The sequence below is a fragment of the Hylobates moloch genome, unplaced genomic scaffold (genome assembly GCF_009828535.3).
Source record: "Hylobates moloch isolate HMO894 unplaced genomic scaffold, HMol_V3 SCAFFOLD_18, whole genome shotgun sequence".
NCBI lineage: Eukaryota > Metazoa > Chordata > Mammalia > Primates > Hylobatidae > Hylobates > Hylobates moloch.
The window spans coordinates 27,001,382-27,022,136 of NW_026652293.1; the positions used below are offsets into that span (position 1 = coordinate 27,001,382).

The window sequence follows — 20,755 nt, forward strand, 5'->3', positions numbered from 1 at the left end:
AAATGACTGATACATTGCATACACATATGTAAAAGATGTATTTTTATTTTATCTAACAGACTCATAGAGCAGTTACTATGTGCCGAGATCGAAGCACCTTGAAGATATTTCAATTAAATTACTCATACCAGCTGGGCACGGTGGCTTATGCCTGTAATCCCAGCACTTTGGGAGGCCAAGGCAGGCGGTTCACTTGTGGTCAGGCGATCGAGACCAGCCTAGACAACATGGTGAAATCCCATCTCTACTAAAAATACAAAAATTAGCCAGGTGTGGTGGCCCATGCCTGTAATCCCAGCTAGTTGGAAGGCTGAGACACAAGAGTTCTTGAACCTGGGAGGCAGAGATTGCAGTGAGGGGAGATTATGCCACTGCACTCCAGCCTGGGCAAAAGAGTGAGATTCTGTCTAAAAAAGACAAAAAAAAATTACTTGTATGATGCTAATGTACATTTTGAAAAAGATAAGATTTTGGGATAATCAGAAAACCCCAGAGTGAGTTGGTGACAGGATAAATTAATAGGAAGGTAGATGAAATCTATTAATAGCTCATAATATTCTACTTGTATCTTCCTCTGGGTGCTTTAAGCAGTGCAAACAAACATACTCATGTCTTAATATTTTTCTTTCAATCTGTTCATTGCTTCCCTGGCAGTAAACGGTAGCAATTTTTGCCAATCCTTGTACTCTAACTCAAATGGAGGCATTAGATAAGGATGGACTCTGTCCTTTACTTAAACAGGCAACCCAGTTGATTTAAGTCTTAGTATTAGTGAGCACCATACTGGAAGAGTTTTGTTCTTCATGTAATTCAGAGCCCAGGAAAATGCCTAGCATATAGTCTATTCTCAACATATATTAATCTAATCAACAAATAAGTTTTGTCCTAAGTAACTGGATTATCTTTTCATTAAGGGATTCCTTGAAATTGGTGAAAACCTTTTCTGAAAAAGGAATTTCTTTTTCCCAGTAGATTGTCAACTAGGTAAACAACAAGCAATTCAAGAAGGAAGCTCTGCCCTGTATCTTCAGCATCTGAAATAAAATTATTTTTGGATTTTCTTAAACTTATGTATATTTACTGAGAATAGTAGCTACCCCAAATTAACAATCCAGTCTTAAAAAGTAAAGAGAATGGATTGAGTCTCTATTTTTCTGGGAACTGAAAAGCTATTGAAATTATCAAATAAATTTCCATTTCTTTGTTTTGTAGTTTTCTTTTGAAGTAAAAATTTTCATGTCTTTTGAGATGCAAAATTTATTTGTAAATAATTACACTAAGTAATAAGATGGCTTTTCTGTCCAGCAGTTTTTACTTTCCATTTTCCATTATGCTTTTTAATTACTAAATCCGTTCAAATGTAATATTCTTTATTACATTTATACTTACCTAAACATTGTGAAATTGATTGACAGTCTTTTCTTGTTCAAGTGGAAAAAAATCAAATTGGCAAAGACATTTGACCTCCAGTGATTCTGGATAGGGATTGCAAAAAGAGAAACAAAATTACAGGACCAGTCCAAGTGTTGAGACCAAAGGTAAAGGCAAAAGAGAAATCAAGAAAGAGTTCTGTGTTACCACCCTGCACCTTGGGAACACACCAAACAAACCAAATGCAGAATTGAAGTGTCAATCAATAGAAAACTAAGATGAGTTTCAAAGTATAAGCTGTACAACATAGTGCCTAAAACTGACTTCGAAAGGAGGCAAAGCAAAAAAAGTGAAAGAATAAAGTATAAAAATAAGATAGTTTATCTACGATTAGTATATCCTCCCTGACTTGAAAACTTCAGGAAAATCATAACTATATGGACCCCTGAGGGAATATGTTAGTATGTCTAATAATTGAGTTTTCCAGATAGTCCAAAGCTAAAAAAGGAAATAGATTTGATTTGAGTGTGAACCAGATAGAATGAAAGAATAAATAGCTTCTACATGAGGGCACCAAGGAGTTTCGTATGAATAAAAATCCAAGTGCTTTTAGTGATTTTCTATTTTAGCCTGTCAAAAATACTATAAACCGGCAGGATGTGGTGGCTCACTCCTACAATCCCAGCATTTTGAGAGGCCAAGATGGGAGGGTCACTTGAGGCCAGAAGTTCAACACTACCCTGGGCAACATACCAAAAAATAAAAATAATAATTAGCAGGGCGTGGTGGCGCAAACACACACCTGTAGGCCCCACTACTCAGGAGACTGACATGGTAAGATCACTTGAGCCCAGGAGTTTGAGCCTGCAGTGAGCTAAAATAGCACCATTGCACTGAATGAAGCCTGGGATACAGAGCTAGACCCTCTCTCAAAAAACTTGAAAAAAAAAAAAATACTATAGGCTTACCTACTGGCTATTTTCGTTTGCTTGGTGGGTACTGTTGTCATGAAAACTTGTCCCATGGTATGGAGAGATGCTATTGAATAGTGTTCCTTACACCATCATTCTTTAATGCCAATTCAAAGATTTGATTTGCCAAATCATACTGAGAAAAATGACTCTATTATAGAATGTTAATTTCCATAACAGTGTAATGATTAAGAGTTGGCTCCAAAGTCAGACAACGTAGGTTCAAATCTTTGCCCCACCACTTATTGTATGATCTTGGGCAAGTAACTTAAACTCCCTGCCCTTCAGCTTCCTCGGTTACAACATGTCATTAACAATTGTCCCTACCACACATGGCTATGTGAGAATTAAATGAGTTTTGACACATAAAATAATTTAAACAATGCCTGACACATAGTGTTCATAGCAAGTATATAATTATTAATTTAATTTTTATTATATGAAATAAATAACATATATTACATCTCATATATTCAAATTTCAAATAATATTATGAAATTAGGAAAATCAGTAATAAATAATGTTCACTAACCACATAGACTTAACTGGAAGGCTTGAGTTAAGAAAAGACAAATGATGAATTATATAAAATCCTGAAGTCCAGACATCTTTAATAACACATGTTAAATTAATGTCCTGTTACATTGCGGACAGAAACACTCTAAATACTTTATCACTGAGTGATTATCCTTAGCCTACTTATGGAATCTGGCAGCAGGAGACTATAAATATGCATATACCTATATATTTATCTCTTTATATATGTATGTACATCCTGGAATTCTTGTGTCATTATTATTTGTTTGTTCCTCCTATAGATTATATCAAACCTAAAATGGAAGAAGCCAAAAGCCAAAGTTTGGAGGAAGACTTTGAAGGACAGGCCACACATACAGGCAAGCAAAGCTAGAAGAAAAAATAATTATTAAATTAAAATTAAATATGGCAATATCTAATGTTCTTATTGACACTATTCAGTATGTACTTTAAGTAATATCTTTATATAAATTGTTATACTAATCTAAAAAATACTTAAGTCGGCAAATTAATTTTTGAAATCAAATAATTCCTAATAGTTTTATTTAGATGTCAAAGAGTAAAAAAAACCACCAATTATTGGCAATTTCTTGCTGTCCAACTATCACAAGACCTCTTATCTACACTATAATTAAGCCACTTTCCTCTCTCCTGATTTTACCCCACCCTCAGTACAAACTTTCATTGTAAACAAGATTAGATCAAAAGGTAAATAAATGGCCTTTAATTTCATTTTTTAATCTAATAAAATAAAGAGAATGATAAGATATTCCCTTTATTTTTTTGAATAAATAAATTTCAGTATTCCTCCAGAAAACCTAACACTTCATTTCATCCAGTGTCTGTTTTCTTAATCTGTTAAATTGTGTTTGGCTATCTATATGCCAGTCCTAAGAGCTTAAAACTTAAATATCATGACTTAAATTTGAAAATTCACATTTAACTCTATTGAATCTTATTTGAATGGTAATTTCCTCTCTCTTTTAATTTGGATTGAGCCATTAAATTTAGCCAGAAGTTTGAAAGAATTCACTAGAGTACCAGCCAAAATGTGTGGAGATTTATTTTATAATAGCAATGTGAGGAATACCTTCCTAATTATGACAAAAACAAAAACAACAACAAAAAGACCATTGAAGAAAAGATTGGTAAATTCATTTATAAAAAGGAAGGAAGGATGGATGGAGGGAAAGTGGGAGACAGGGAAAAAAAGGAAGGAAATATCTGCTGTCTGATAAAGGTCACCAGGAACAAAAGTCAAAAAGCATTTAACAAATTGGGGAGAAACATTTGCAACGCAGTCGACAGTGTCAGTTTCCTAATATATATTAAGAGCTTCTACAAATCGATAAGAAAAGAAACCAATTACTAAATAGAACAATGAGCAAAAGATAGGACAGACTATTCATGGGGAAAAGAAGAAACAGAAAAAAGTAACACAAAAAACTATAGTGAAAGCAAGTACGTTTAATAACACATTTTTGGCACCCTCATATGTTGCTGATAGCAGTGTAAATTGGTACAATCTCTGTAGGGGCAACCTAGCAATATCAAAATTAGTAACGTATATGCCCTTTGACTAGGGAATTTTACTTACATAACCCTAACGATACCTGAACAGAGTTTTAAAAATGTATGCACAAGATTCTTCACTCAGCATCATATGTCATAGAAAAAACTGGAAACAACAATGTAGATCACTACGAAACTGTTTAAGTCAATTATGTCTATCTACACAATGGAACACCATGCCTCAATTTTCTAAATAAGGAAGAACCTCTTCATGTGTGTATACTGAAAAAATCTCCAAGATATATTATGAAACAGAAAAAACAAGGTAAGGAAAAATGCAGATAATACACCACCATTTGTAGAAAACAGGAACAAAATGGATTCTCTTTTTTAAACAAACATACAAACATGTATATTTTGTATATGCATAAAACATATCTAAAATATTGATATGAACACTGTATGTGAAAACAAAAAGCTTTAATTTCCTGCATATAATATAAATACATTCATAACAAATTTATATTAAATATATATCATATATAAGACAAATAAAAATTATTAGGCAATATGGAGGAGAAAGAAGGAATACATCCACGTATAGAATCTGATATAGAATACGGACATTAAAGGTGTGGATATAGCTAAGCTTTAGTGAAGGATAGTCAGTTTAATATTCCTTGTTTTAAAGAATTTAAGACTTTCTTAAATGAATAATGTTGTTAGTCATCAGGTCAACCGAATATCAGAATTCCAGTTAAATCATCCTTCATTTAATTAGTTTTACTTAAATCTGCCAATCTGGCCAGGCACAGTGGCTCACACTTGTAATCCCAGCACTTTGGGAGGCTGAGGTGGGCAGATTACTTGAGGTCAGGGGTTCAAGACCAGCCTGGCCAACATAGTGAAATCCCATCTCTACTAAAACTACAAAAATCAGCCGGGCATGGTGGCATGTGCCTGTAGTCCCAGCTACTCGGGAGATTGAGGCAGGAGAATCACTTGAACCCAGGAGGTGGAAGTTGCAGTGAGCCAAAATCACGCCCCTACACTTCAGCCTGGGCAACAGAGCAAGACTCCATCTCAAAAAAAAAAAAAAAAAAAAATCTGCCAATCCTATTCTTTCTATGTTTGTAAAATATGCCTAGAATCTTAGAAGAATGGGATGGTCTCGTAATAATTTTCCTAAAGCCATTTTAGTTTTGTTGAGGTCAGGCCCCCTGCTCACCAGTTGTTTTTTATATACTATTGTTATTTTGTTTCCCCAACATTCCCAGTTTCCTTTATTAATACTGTAATGCCAATTTTAGTTTGTTGCTGAAGTTTTTTTCTTAGGTATTAAAAGTGCTATTTTTTCCAAAATTCTAGTATCCTACCTGGACTCTAATTTTTAAATATATTAACCCTACCTTTTGCCAGTAGTTCAAAGTGCATAATTTATATTTTCATTATTGCAAATGTTTCCGAAAAGATCCTTTAGCAAAACCCATTTAACAAGATTAATGTGGGAGCATATTTTTATGAGCAGGGCAGTCAGAAATTTCTAGTCCAAACAAGATGTTTGCTTCTGATGCAGGAGATAATAAGTATTCCATGACAATACTTATACAAGTTTCAATTATGCCAATAGTCCTTTTGAAAATAAAAAGGAAAACAATTTATTTTTAATTTCATTCCAGGACCCAAAGGAGTAATAAATGATTGGAGAAAGTTTAAATTAGAGAGTCAAGACAGTGATTCAATTCCACCTAGCAAGAAGGAGATTCTCAGGCAAATGTCTTCTCCTCAGAGTAGGAATGGCAAAGATTCAAAGGAACGAGTCAGCAGAAAGGTAAGATAATACAAAAATCAGCAATAAATAATTTACAATGTGTTTTCTAATCTAAATCAATCTAGAGAATCACTTTAGACTATTACAAAATATATTCATTACAATATTGCTTACCCTGGCAAAAAAAAAATGGAAATGAAGTGAATGCCTATTGTGGCATTGTATATTAAGAACAGATACAGTTATGAAAAGAATTAGTTACAAATACATGAGCTGACCTAGAGATAGTTTCACAATATGAGAAAGCAACATACAGAGAATTCCATCTGGGGAATTGTAACAAACCTGCTCCACTTATTTTGAAAATATGTAAAGAAAAAATAAATGTAAAACTATTTTGAAGCATGTAAAATACTACACAAATGTAACACATAATCATTATTAAAAATTTTATGCTAAGGTTAAACTTTGGAAATGTATCTGAATGCCTACATATCCATATGCCTGAATATGTGAATGAAACAAGTTTTCATATAAATGCTCAAATACATCTTCAAGTTAAATTTGTGTGGTTTGATCTGTTAAATTAACAGAACTATAGCAACAACTTAAAAATTATGTGAAACATTGGAAATTTTTAGGATTAAAACTAAATTGGGACAATATTATTATTATTATTACTATTATCATTTTGAGATAGAGTCTCATTCTGTCACCCCGGATGGAGTGCAGTGGCGCAATCTTGTCTCACTGCAACCTCTACCTCCTGGGTTCAAGCGATTCTCCTGCCACAGCCTCCCAAGTAGCTGGGACTACAGGCACGCACCACCATTTTTTGTAGACATAGAATTTCACTATGTTGCCCAGTCTGTTCTCCTGGACTCAAACAATCCACCTTCCTCAGCCTGCCAAAGTGCTGGGATTACAGGCATGAGCTCCCATACCCACCCCGGGACAGTAATCTTAAAACAGAAAAAAATATCATAAGGAAAAGAAGGCATTAGGGAAACAAATATAAGAAACAGAAACAAAAGAAAGAAGTAATGAAAGCATCATAAACTTTTACTTAACTTAAATCTCAGTGTCTTCTGTAAAATGACACTAATAATACCTACCTCAGAGGTTATCTGTAAGGATTAGATAACATAATCTATGTGAAGTGCCCAACACCTGGTATGTTTTTCATAAACATTAGTTTCACTTGTTCTCAATTCTCCTCTACTTTAAAAATCCATGGTTCTGAGCTGCTCCACATCTATTAATCACACTATGTCCCATTGTTCCCTTATACCATTTTTTCTTTTTTGGTTGGGGGAATGGGTGCTTAATATTCTGTTAAATACATTAATAATGGAGTAGCTATTATGAAAGGCCCTGCAGGTGACTTTTTATTCCAACTGCAATGAAAAGTAGCTATCTTAGAAAATGGAATTTGGGCCTTTTCTTACTTCAGCCCAAACTAGTGAATAACAATAACCTAGAGGGCTTGTTAAAATATGGATTACTTAGCCTCACTCTTATAGGTTCTAATTCAGTAAACTTAGGGTGGTGCCCAAATATTTGCATTTCCTAGAAGTTCCCAAGTGATGCTGATGCTGCTGATCCAAAAATTAACCTCTTGGATGATCTGATGGACTCCAAATAGTAGGAAAAGCTGTCTTACTTGAATTTTTTGGATATTCAAAAAAAATCAGTAAGTTATAAGATATAATAGTGTTTGTCGCTATAAAGAAAATAAACCAGCATAAAGAATGGAGAGTGTGAGATGGGGACCTTTTTAGGTAAAGTAATCAAGGAAGGTGACATTTAAACAAAAGCTTCAATGAGGTGAAAGAGAAAGGCACATCAGGAGTGAAAGGTAGGTGGTCCAGGCAGAGAAAAGAGCAAAAGTAAACTCCTTCAGTTGAGAATGGGCTTGGTATATCTAAGGAAAAAAACTTCTGACTTAATAATTTCTATCGTTTCTTTATTCTCAGATGAGCATTCAAGAATATGAACTAATTCATAAAGAGAAAGAGGATGAAAACTGCCTTCGTAAATACCGTAGACAGTGTATGCAGGATATGCACCAGAAGCTGAGTTTTGGGCCTAGATATGGGTTTGTGTATGAGCTGGAAACTGGAGAGCAATTCCTAGAAACAATTGAAAAGGAACTGAAGATCACCACAATCGTTGTTCACATTTATGAAGATGGTATTAAGGGTTGTGATGCTCTAAACAGTAGTTTAACATGCCTTGCAGCAGAATACCCTATAGTTAAGTTTTGTAAAATAAAAGCTTCAAATACAGGTGCTGGGGACCGCTTTTCCTTAGATGTACTTCCTACACTGCTCATCTATAAAGGTGGGGAACTCATAAGCAATTTTATTAGTGTTGCTGAACAGTTTGCTGAAGAATTTTTTGCTGGGGATGTGGAGTCATTCCTAAATGAATATGGGTTACTACCTGAAAGAGAGGTACATGCCCTAGAGCATACCAAAATAGAAGAAGATATTGAATAAAGATTCACTATGTCAATATCTCATGTTTATCCTTTAGGCATTGGATGATGGTTTTGGTAGTATCTATATTGCTTTAGTGAACACAGGGTATGGGCATGGCTATGCTAATTTGACAAAAATGATTGATGCAACAATCGAGTTATTAGCATTTCTTAGTATTAGTTACTCAAATTGATACAATGCTTACTACAAAACAGAGCTGTCTTCAGCAACATTATTAGTAGACAAAGAGGATGTGGATAATATGATGACATTTTTCAAAAATCCCTTTCAAGTTATGTTTTGTCTTTTTTACTCCATTTTCCCTCCTCACTGTTATTATTATTTGGGCTTTTCAAATTACATTATTCATTATAATTTTCTTTGTGTAATAAAAATAAAATCTCATGAGGAAATAAATTTTCTATGTGAAGTCTATTCTTTCTCAAGCATTACATTGCCAAGACCCTAAAAACATTATAAAGCCCAAAATACAAAATATCATTCAGTAAAATATCTTATATTCCAAACAAATTAATGCATAAGAAACTTAGAAACACTGTGCCAAGTTAAAATTGTATTTAAAAAAGGAAGCAAGATCTTCTTATTCTCTGGGTGGAAGAATAATATTTAGTGGTAATAAAATTACAATATTCATTTGTCGATTGCCTATTATGGGCCAGTGTTTTATACATATCATCTCTAATTCTTAACCACAAATCTGTACATAGATAGTATTACTCCCATTTTATAAATAGTAAAACAGAGAATCAGAGAAGTGAAGTGTAAGTTCTACTTTTATTTCCCTTGAAAACATTTGGAAGTCTCTCCTCCAACACAAAAACGTGGAAGTGAAAAATAAAATCTGTTTAAAATGTCTTTAAAAGAACAATGAGATGAAGAGCAAGATAAAATAAATTCCTAGGTGTCTGAATCACAGTAGAGAAATAATGGTGCTGACATAATATGGCCTGCAATTAAAGATAAGGTACTTGATAAGTACCCAAAAAGGGGCTCCCTGTGAGAAATCTGTTTAAAGCAGGTTTGCACAATTTCCTGTGGCAGCTCAATATTGAAATTAGACATTTGCCACAAAGTCTACTTTTCACTCTCCTAAATGACTATTGTTATAGCTTCTCTCCTTTCCATAAGCCTTTTATATCACTTTCCTCCACTTCAAACATTTCATCTTACTCATACTTCATTGAGAAAATAGAAGATATCAGATGAGACCTACTTCATCTTTCCATCACCAGATCTAACGTGGACAGCTAAAGTAAACACTGTTTCTGCTGATGTCATGATGGAAGAAGTGTCCATTCTATCTAATGCCAACTGATCAAACTGTGCTGTGAATCCTACTCTTTTTATCCACGTAGTAATTATTTCTCCTGCAATTATGACCCCCCTCTCTGCATCATCTCTTTCTTCCTTCTCTATGTTGTATTATTTATATTGGCTTACATGTGAATTTTTAAATTGTCCACTGTTTAAAATATGCCCACTTAAATTTTCCAGCTATCACTCACTTCTCTGCTTTCCTTTGCAATCATGTCTCTCAAAAGAGGTATCTAAAGTCACCATCTTTATTCCTCACTTCTAATTTTTCTTTTCATCTCACTCCAATCAGGCCTTTGTTCCAAGTACTTAGAGTCAAACTTAATAGCCAATTCCCATTCCTTATTTTTTTTCTCCCTCTTAAAAACATGTATCATAGTTGACTATTTTCTACACCACAACCCACCTTGTTTTTTTTTTTTTTTTTTTTTTTTGAGATGGAGTCTCACTCTGTAGCCTAGGCTGGAGTGCAATGGTGCAATCTTGGCTCACTGCAACCTCTGCCTCCCAGGTTTGAGTGATTTGCCTGTCTCAGCCACCCGAGTAGCTGGGACTACTGGCGTGTGCTACCACCCCTGGCTAATTTTTGCATTTTTAGTAGAGACCATGTTGGTCAGGGTGGTTTCGAACCCCTGACCTCAAGTGATCCGCCTATCTCAGCCTCCCAAAGTGCTGAGATTACAGGCGTGAGCCACCGTGCCTGGCCTCTTAGCCTTTTTAAGTCACTTCTTTGGCTGATTTGAAAACTCACTGCTTGTTTGCCTTCTATTCCACTGACTATTCCTTCCAAGTTTCCTTTGCTGATTTATCCTCTAAACACCCCAGGTAACGTCCTCCAGTTCATAATCTTAACTACCATTTATATTAAAGCCACTCTCAAATTCACATCTCCAGTTTTATCTCTGTCCTAGACTCTAAAATCCTATGTCTCAATTGCAGGAAGGGAAGAAAGGAGGAAACAAATGGGGTGGCAGTGGAGGGGAAGAAGATCTGCGATTGTACTAGATTTTGGTGAAACAAAAGTGGGTGAGATAGAATTCCTGACTGTGACTACTCCCTAACATATGGTCACTTCAATGGGTACTGAGTGTTTTTGCTCATGAATCTAAAATTCCATCCTCTACTCTTCTTTATCAGTTGGGAAAGTAATTTTAATTGCCCCATGGACTATTTCTAACTTGATGAACAACAGGCATATCACGTGGAGAAAAAGTGCTAGAAAGGAGACATTCAGGATAATTATATATAAAATAAGTAGCTTTAAAGTAATAGTTCAACATGTTTCTCCTATCAAGTAATTGCTAACAAATATATTAATCCCATACAGAGTTCTTTGCTAAGGAATTACTGGACCTAAAAAACTGTAGCAAAAAAAAAGGATCCTTGCATAATATATTTATAATTCAAAAACTCCTCAGTGGAACAACTCTTTATAAATTGACATTAATTCCATGGACTGAAAGTAAATACTTAAAAGAATGGTAGCAATGCAGTAATGAAGAATAGTCAAATAAGCATCTTAAAAGAGAGCAATATTTTAAGAATAAAATATAAGTTCTTTTTAATCATTAGCCATTGTTAACTGCTATGTAATGCAGTTTTGTCAGCCAGGCACAGTAAAGCAAGACTGAACAGTGAAAGACTCATCTACAGAAAACAACAATAAAAATGAGTAAAAATGAGTAATTTGAAAGATTCCTACTTAAAGAAACCTTTACTCTTGAAAGAAATAACCTACCGTGCCTTAATTTAAAATAGAGAACTAGCAAGCTTAAGCAGGACTAGGCTCAGGAATGTATTTAACCCATAATTGCCAAAACAAAAGTAACTAGGTGGCACCTGTTTAGAGAGTAAATGATGATAGCAACCATTCTCAAAGTAAGTACTCGATGACTAATGGATGCCAAGGTGAAGCTTTGATCACAACACTCATCAGGAAGAGTTGAAAAAAAAAGCAGGATTTGCCTAGAATATTTGAAGCCCACTGCTGCAGAAATACTGGATTACAAACTCCCCTCATGTAAACACTTTATCTGCAATTCTTTTGGCAGGAGGAGGAGGAGGAGGAAAAGAGATCGTTTTTGTCTCAGCAAAAGAATGACATTTTAAATGTAAAGGCTTAAAATGTCATAACATGTCTCATAACAAATCACCCAAATAATAACTGGAATGGACTTGAAGGAAAAGCCAAGAGTGTTAGCTGTAAACTAATAGGAAACTTTGGAGGAAATGGCAAAATTATCCTGTAAAGTCAGAAGCTCATTCATTTATTTGTTCACAAAATACTTATTGATAAGATGCCATTTACCAGCCAGTGTCCTTGATCTCAGGGATCTTAAGGTAAAGAAAACAAACATCAAACAAGCAATCAAAGATAAACGCATCGGCATTTGTATCCATGCGTCTATACTGTAATGGTGGTTAGTATCTTGAACACCAGATCTCCTAGGTTTTAATTCATTCACTGATTTTGTGACTTTGGGCAAATTAGTTAACCTCTCTACTGTTTCCTCATCTGTAAAATAAGAAAAATAATAGCACATGTTCATTGGGTTGTTGTGAGGGGAAAATGAGTAAATTATGTAAACTAGAGCAGTACCTGACACTGACATTACTCAAATGTTAGTTTTCATTATTATTAATAGATATACATGAAGTAAAATGGTGCATACAGTACATAGATATATGATTTTAAGGATCTGCTTATGTAAATAAAAGTTAATTTATTAAGAAGTTGGGATTCAATTAATCTATGCTAAACATACCACTCACATTTCTCTATATTAGAAACTTATTCAAACTTTTATGTATGTGAATTGAAAGAGAGAAGTCCCAAAAACTGCCATTTCAGAATGACTGTAGATATCACAATAAGCAAATTAAATTAAGTTTGAAAACAAAATAAAGTTTAGCACATAAATAAGAAATTCATTTTGAAGTTTTATACTGAATGTATTATAGAATAAAATTTAATCGTATACTTATCTATTCAAATATATCTAATACATTATCTCATGATACAAATTTTATATATTTTTGTTACCTTTCGAACATTTGTAGAATGATTTGTAGTGTCTAATATATACAAGGAATTACGTTAAATAATAGAAGAGATGATGCAAATGTATAATATAGTCGTTCTTTCTTTTCAACAGATTTACTGTCTAGGAGGGGAGCACACATTTCTTAAATTAACAGATGTAGTGACATTTTAATTTTACTTATTTATTAAGGTTGAGATCTTACATTCTGGAACCCAGCTTATACTGGATTTCAGTGAAGAAACTGTCATCCACTCATGCCCCTCTGATTAGCTAACATAATCTGGCATGCAGTTCTTCCTTTTACTTTTACTGCCAACTTCCCTTCAATTTCAATATACCATTCTCTGAAGATAGTCATCTACCCTTCCAGTTCTCTCAATTCATTTTTTTCTTTTTTTTTTGAGACGGAGTCTCGCACTGTCGTCTGAGCTGGAGTGCAATGGTATGATCTCAGCTCACTGCAACCTCCGCCTCCCAGGTTCAAGTGATTCTCCTGCCTCAGCCTCCTGCATAGCTGGGGTACAGGCACCTGCCACCAAGCCCGGCTAACTTTTTGTATTTTAGTAGAGATGGGGTTTCACCATGTTGGCCAGGCTGGTCTCGAACTCCTGACCTCAAGTGATCCACCCACCTCAGCCTCCCAAAGTGCTGGGATTACAAGCTTGAGCCAGGATTACAAGCTTGAGCCACCGCGCCCAGCCCTCTCAATTCTTTTCTACCAAACCACATGTTAAGACCTGCAATTTCTCAGCCTTGCCTGTTTGACCCTGCCTTTCTCCACTTTCCCTGTTTCTATCCTTCCTGTGCAGCCTAAACACTTGACAGATGTCATCAATCACCTTGCTGCTGGCACTTCCCCCATTTTTATCCCTTTATTCTTCCAAAGCACTTATCATTTAAATCCCCAAACTTCCAATCATTTCAACCATCTGGTCTCTCTTTTCCTAACTACTAGCTGGTAAGTCCTACTCAACAAAATTGTGTCTTCCTCAAAATTTCATACATATATCAACCAATCAGTGCTCTTCAACTAGGGTCCATAGCTTGTTCCGCAAACAGATCCCTCTTCTGTTTCCCACAGCAGCTATTCCAAACCTTCATTATTCTCCTCAGTCTCCTTCTCCTAAATCCTTAAACGACCTTCTTTCAACATCCCAGTAGAAACTGAGCCTACCAGGCAAGAACTTCCCTAATTTCTTACCCTACATCTATTAGCTCATCTATTTTCCATTTTATTGTTCTCAAAGATGTATTTCTATGTGAGACTAATATTGTCATCTGTGCTTTTAATTGGATTATAATACATTCAAATTTCTTTTTTACACATATTACAGTTCTATCCCCTCCCTCTATGTTTTTTATTCACAACCTAAAAACAACTTTCCATCTCTTATTTAAAAACTTGTCTTGGTTCTTCCAAATTATTACTACCTGTTGTCTCTAGTATTCTCCTTCTCTTCTTCATTCCCAAAACTCCTTGCAAAAAAAAAAAAAATGAACAAAAATTCAATGTATCTAATCTTCTTCCTTTCTTTCCATTTATTTTTCCACCTATCTGCCTCAACTATTCCACTGAAAGTGGTTCTGATACAGATCAACAATGACCTCTGTGTCAGGCAGGTCCCTGGAAGGAAACAGCACAAGCAGAAAAGGTATGATTGAAGGGAGTTTAAAGAAGACTATTTGCACACGTATGTTTATTGCAGCACTATTCACAATAGCAAAGACTTGGAACCAACCCAAATGTCCAACAATGATAGACTGGATTAAGAAAACATGGCACATATACACCATGGAATACTATGCAGCCATAAAAAATGATGAGTTCATGTCCTTTGTAGGGACATGGATGAAGCTGGAAACCATCATTCTCAGCAAACTATCGCAAGGACAAAAAACCAAACACCACATGTTCTCACTCATAGGTGGGAATTGAACAATGAGAACACATGGACACAGGAAGGGGAACATCACACACCGGGGCCTGTTGTGGAGTGGGGGGAGGGGGGAGGGACAGCATTAGGAGATATACCTAATGTTAAATGACGAGTTAATGTGTGCAGCACAGCAACATGGCACATGTATACATATGAAACTAACCTGCACGTTGTGCACATGTACCCTAAAACTTAAAGTATAATTAAAAAACAAAAAAAGAAAAGACTATTTACAAGGGTCTAGGCAGGAAACTAACAAGAGATAGTGAAGCACCACCTATTAACAGGTGAAAGTGACTACTACCCACAGGCCTGGAGGGGGCAAGAAACCAGTGAGACCTGCAGCTATAGGAAAAAGCTGCCCAACAGGAGCTTTAGCTTTTGGAAGAGAAACACTGCCCCTGTCACTCTGTGGCCCAGCGGGGACAGAGCTTCAGGGAGAAACAACTTGCATTCTCTCCTCCTGCTCTTCTATCTCTTTTCAGGACCTTTCATTGTCAGAATCCAGCTGAAAGCCAGAGGGCAAGAGAACCTTGTTGATGAAGTCTGTTAAGTTAACCTTCTCTAGGGATAAAACAGGATGGAGAAAGATAGAACGTGAATTTTAAGAAGCAAATGGAGAATATCCAATACACCACCTAACCACCAAGCCCGTTAGACTCAACAGTCCTCATCTTACTTAATTTTCGGCTACATTGAATGCTGATTACCACTCCCAAATTGAAATTCTTTCCTCACTTTGGTTTTCATAATACCACTCTCCAGATTCTTCTCTGCTTCTGTGACCGGGGGCATGCTCCTTGTCTATTGGTGTTTTGTGGATTAGTCTCCTCCCTCACACTTCAGATGCTGTTATTCCCTCTGACGACTTCAGGTACTATCTACACCGATGCTTCTGAAAATCACCACTATTTACATTTTGGGCCAGATAATTCTTTGCTGTGGGGAGTTGTCTTGTGCATTATAGTATGTTTAGCAGCATTCCTGGCCTCTAACCAGTAGATACTATTAGCACCCCTCCCTTAGTTGCAACAACTAAAACTATCCTCAGATGTTGCCGAGTGTCTTCTGGAAGGTAAAAGTCATCCCCAGGAAAGAACTGCTTACCTCTACATACAGAATATGTATCTTCTGTCCTCTGAGTTCCAGGCTGATGGAAACTTAATTACCATCATCTGTCTCCTGGACAATTGCAATCATTTCCTAAGTGGGCTCCACAACTCCCAGTCTTCATGCTCACACCAGACTGATCCAAAAAAGATTGTGAATGTGTGAGGGAATCCCAAGGCTGTCAAGCCATGCAGCTGAAAATATTCTTAAAACATCTACAAGACACATGAAAAGAAGTGGAATTGTAAGAGTTTTTGACTTACACTCTGAAACATTTGGGGATGTAGATGCTCTTCTTGATGACCTATGACTTGTGGAAGTGAAGTAGCTCTGTACAGAAATATTGTACCTCCCATTACAGGAAAAGATGTTCTTTCAGAAGAAAGTAAACTCAACAGCAGCATTTCTCTAGTCAATTTTCAAAAGTTTGGTCTCTAACTGGAAGTTTAAAAAGTGAAAAGAGTATAATGACTAAAATGGTACTAACATATATTTAGATAAAAATATGCAGGCTCTATGACAAAACAGTTATCTTTTATACCAATTGGACTTCAAAAAATCACACACACACACACGCATATATATATATATATACACACACACACACACACACAAACAATAATCATTTTAACTTGACTTTTCAAGATAGGTGCTACTTCAGTAACTCCTGTGCTTTTAATAGGAAAATTTTGAAAAATCATGTAAGAACAAATACATTTGTCATAGGTAGTCGTTTATATGCCTTGCAATGAAAATAAAGTACCTCATGAACAAGTTAGATATTGCATTCCTGAAACATATATAAAAGTCAAATACTATGTATGTTCATAATTACTAAAGAATTGATGTAAAGACAGTATAATCCATGCTGTGGAATAGCTTTGTTGCACCAAATATAGCCAACATTTTTATGATGTGTTATGTTACCTAATTATTTCACATACATTATCTCATTTGAAGAAGTACAAGACACAATTGCTCTATGAGGTAGGTAGAACGATGTTTTCAATATGTCCTCCTCAAGTATGACAAAATTGAAGTGTCTGTGGTTAGCTGACTTGTCCAGGTTATGCAGCTAAGAAGATATAGAGTTTGAATTTAACCTTAGGCCTCCCATCCCTGGTTCCTGTGCTTTTCATATCACAGCATACTTCTTACTGGCAATCATCAGTGCAAAGAATGCATTAACAACAAAATTCAGGATTATCTAAGATTAGAAGATCTACCTTAATATAGTTCAGGCCCATATATCGATTCTGCAGGAAAAAAACAAAAACAAAAGAACAAAGTTACCTGGAATCCAGAGAAAGCTTCAGTTAAGTTCCACAACTCTAACAACTAACACAGTGGGTAGGACTCTGGCAGAGAGAACAAAGCAAAGTATACGGTAATCTCAGTTTTCAATTATGGATATTCATTATTTGGGCAATAGCATTTAAGGAAAACATTTAATTTTATCTTTACTTGAGGCTCTCACCTATAACAGCTGTCAGTCTGTTCATCTTTCAGGGATTTTTTTACATAGTATAAAAGAAAATGCTCCTAAAAATTAGTTTTTCATAAAATAAGGTGTTTCACCCTAGGTCATTTTATTTCTTAGAGCGTTCACTCCCTGCTTCCAATAATTGAACACAGACTAGCTTGATTTAAACTTGTTATATCAAAAACATTAATTCATTTTAAAGGTTTACATATATTCATTGCTAACAACATACAATTATTTCCCCTACAGGGTTCCCGTTATAACAAATTAGATGCACTTTCAATAGGCAATAGTAATCACACATGAAATTGAACTTTCTCAGTAACTTGAATTACAGAGACTTACATAATAAACTGTGTAAGTCCCAGAGAAGTTTAGAAGAATAAGGCCATGGCTCTATATTACATTTATCTTTTATTAAAAATAAATAAAGATGTCATTTTTGCCAATCATTGTCTCTCCAATTTATTTTTTCCCCTCTTCAAGCATTTCCAGAGAATGAGGATTTTTAATTTTCTTTTTTGTTGCTTTTGTTTTGGTAGGGAAATGGAAAGGACTTTTAAACCTCCATTTGGCTTTCCCTGAAGGAGCAGCAAGGAGTTTCTATTTGAAACCAGAGTTATTTTACCATTCTTTCCAGTTCCAGAGTAAGAATTTAAAGAGGCAATCATTCCAAACATAATAATAGTAACAAAAACCATAAATGATTTCAATTTAACAGTTATGAGGTATATATTGTCTAATTAGACTTTTTTTAAACCCAGGTATTGGCTATTCGAAAGAGATACATTCAAAACATAAGGATACAGAAAAGCAAGGTGTAAAATGATGGAAAAACTATATCTAGCGAATACAATTCTTTAAGTAAGTATCAATTAATATCAGACAAATATATTTAAAGAGAAAAAGCATTATTAGATATAGAAATATATCTTACATACGTAACGTAATATTACTTACATTATTACATAACTATAAAATGGTACAATACCACTAGGATGATCTAAAAATTTTAAACATATATATGGCTAATAAAATGTCACAGAATATACATGGTAAAAACTGACAGACTACAAGAAAAAAGTGGCAATCCACCATCAGAAATTTCAGTGCAGTTCTTTCAACCTTTGCTAGATCGCGTAACAAAAAATTAGTATCTATGTAGCTATTAACCACAGAATTAACAAGCTTGATCTAAAGGGACATATTTAAAACACTGCAACGGGCCAGGCACGGTGGCTCATGCCTATAATCCCAGCACTTTGGGAGGCCAAGGTGGGTGGATCACCTGAGGTCAGGAGTTCAAGACCAGCCTGGCAACATGGCGAAACCTGTCTCTACTGAAAACACAAAAATTAGCCAGGCGTGGTGGTGGGCACCTGTAGTCCCAGCTACTCGGAAGGCTGAGGCAGGAGAATCGCTTGAACCCGAGCGGTAGAGGTTGCAGTGAGCCGAGATCATACCAGCGCACTCCAGCCTGGGCCACAGAGTGAGACTCCGTCTCAAAATAATAATAATAAAATAAGAAAAATAAAGCATTGTAACTAATAATTAGTACAGTAGCCACTTTTCCCCCTCCAACACACAAGGAACATTTTCAAAAGTTAATAATGAGCTAGTATACTTAAGACAAATTACTCTTTAGGACCACAATGCAATTAAGTAGAAATTAATAACAAATATGTATTTGCTATTAATAATAAATACACATACATCTAAATAACTTCTGTGTCAAGGAATAACTTATACCGGAAATCTGAAATTCTTAAAACTTAAAAATAATAAGAGTATTTTATATCAAAACTTTGGAATATCAAGAAAATATTACTATTAAAAACATAAATTACAAAAGAAAGACTCAAAACAAATGGCCTGAGTTTCCAACTAAGTTAAGAAAATAAAGCAAACCCACAAAGCAGAAAAATAAGGAAATAAGTATATGCAGAAATTAACATAAATTTTATAGATAGAATTCACATGCCAAAAATTGGTTCTTTAATAAGATTTTTAAAAATCTGGCCAGGTGCGGTAGCTCACACCTGTAATCCCAGCACTTTGGGAGGCCGATGCGGACGGATCACGAGGCCAGGAGTTCGAGACCAGCCTGACCAACATGGTGAAACCCCATCTCTACTAAAAATACAAAAATTAGCCTGGTGTGTTGCCATGCACTAGTAGTCCCAGCTACTCGGGAGGCTGAGGCAGGAGAATTGCTTGAACCCAGGAGGTGGAGGTTGCAGTGAGCCAAGACCACACCATTGCACTCTAGCCTGGGTGACAGAGTGAGACTCCGTCTCAAAAAAAAAAAAAAGAAAAAATCTGCCAGATTCACTGCAGGGGGTGTGGTGGCTATGAGAAAAGCATAAATAAACAACATTAAAATTTTTTTTAAAACACATGCTTAGAGCTGAGATAAAAATGATAAAAAATATTATGAGCAACTTAATGCCAACAAATTTGGAAACAAAAAAACAATAGATTTCTAGAAAAATATAATTTACCAGAATTGATTTAAGACAAATAGAAAGTCTGAATAGCCCTGTAACCAGCAAAGAAACCGGAACAGTAGTTAACAAAATATCACCCCCCAAAAAAACACAGGGCATAGATGTATTTGTAAGTTAATTCTATGAATCTGAAAAGAAACATTATTTTACACAGGCTTTTTCAGAGAACAGAAAAGGAGAATAATTATCAACTCATTTTATTAAACTCATATAATCTTTGTACCAAAACTGGACAAGGGCAGTATGAGAAGGGAAAATTACAGGCTAATGTTACTACAAGTATGGAAACAAAAAATTTAAATAAAATATTAGCAAGTCAAATCCAACAGTGTTTGTAAAAGATAAAACATGATCAAGTTGGATTTCTCCCTGGAATATAAGGTTGGATATATAAAGATCACAGTTTGTAGCTATAGGTTATGTTCCTACTGTAGCCTTAATGTCTTCAGTTGCTGGCATCAATACCTAGGTCCCCTCCCACCTCCAAGACATATACGAGAAGCTACCAAAACTTGTTCCAACTGCAATAATTACTCACTTAGGCTGAATGAGCCAAATTCTTTATTAGAACCAGAATCCAACCTCCTCAAAAACTATGAAACTGAACCCACCATGATTCTTAATCTTGCATTAATCACAATCAATATCTAAAACATAAGCCCCCTACCAACTTTTCCCACTCCCTACTTCCTGC

The 20,755-nt window shown here is 35.3% G+C and overlaps 2 protein-coding genes across 2 annotated transcripts in view; one reads left to right on the plus strand and one right to left on the minus strand.

The window, feature by feature from the left end:
• Positions 1–3,177: 3,177 nt before the first annotated feature.
• Positions 3,178–9,753, plus strand: PDC (phosducin). Its single transcript, XM_032137402.2, has 3 exons — positions 3,178–3,238; positions 6,071–6,222; positions 8,139–9,753. Exons 1-3 carry the CDS (start codon positions 3,178–3,180, stop codon positions 8,661–8,663), a joined length of 738 nt encoding a protein of 245 aa, XP_031993293.2. The 3' UTR covers positions 8,664–9,753.
• Positions 9,754–15,213: 5,460 nt separating this feature from the next.
• The window catches only part of ODR4 (odr-4 GPCR localization factor homolog), a 61,058-nt gene continuing 55,516 nt past the window's right edge, over positions 15,214–20,755 (minus strand). Inside the window, exons 15-16 of the mRNA XM_032137398.2 lie at positions 17,298–17,327; positions 15,214–16,509 (exon numbers count right to left, since the gene is read on the minus strand). The gene's annotated coding sequence lies outside the window, so the exon portion shown is untranslated. The remainder of the gene's footprint in view (positions 16,510–17,297; positions 17,328–20,755) is intronic.

Excerpts from the sequence above, each read along its gene's own strand:
- PDC (XM_032137402.2), top strand. The coding sequence starts at position 3,178 with ATGGAAGAAGCCAAAAGCCAAAGTTTGGAGGAAGACTTTGAAGGACAG. Across the intron at positions 3,239-6,070 it reads AGGACAGGCCACACATACAG|GACCCAAAGGAGTAATAAAT; the intron begins GCAAGCAAAGCT and ends ATTTCATTCCAG. Across the intron at positions 6,223-8,138 it reads AGGAACGAGTCAGCAGAAAG|ATGAGCATTCAAGAATATGA; the intron begins GTAAGATAATAC and ends CTTTATTCTCAG.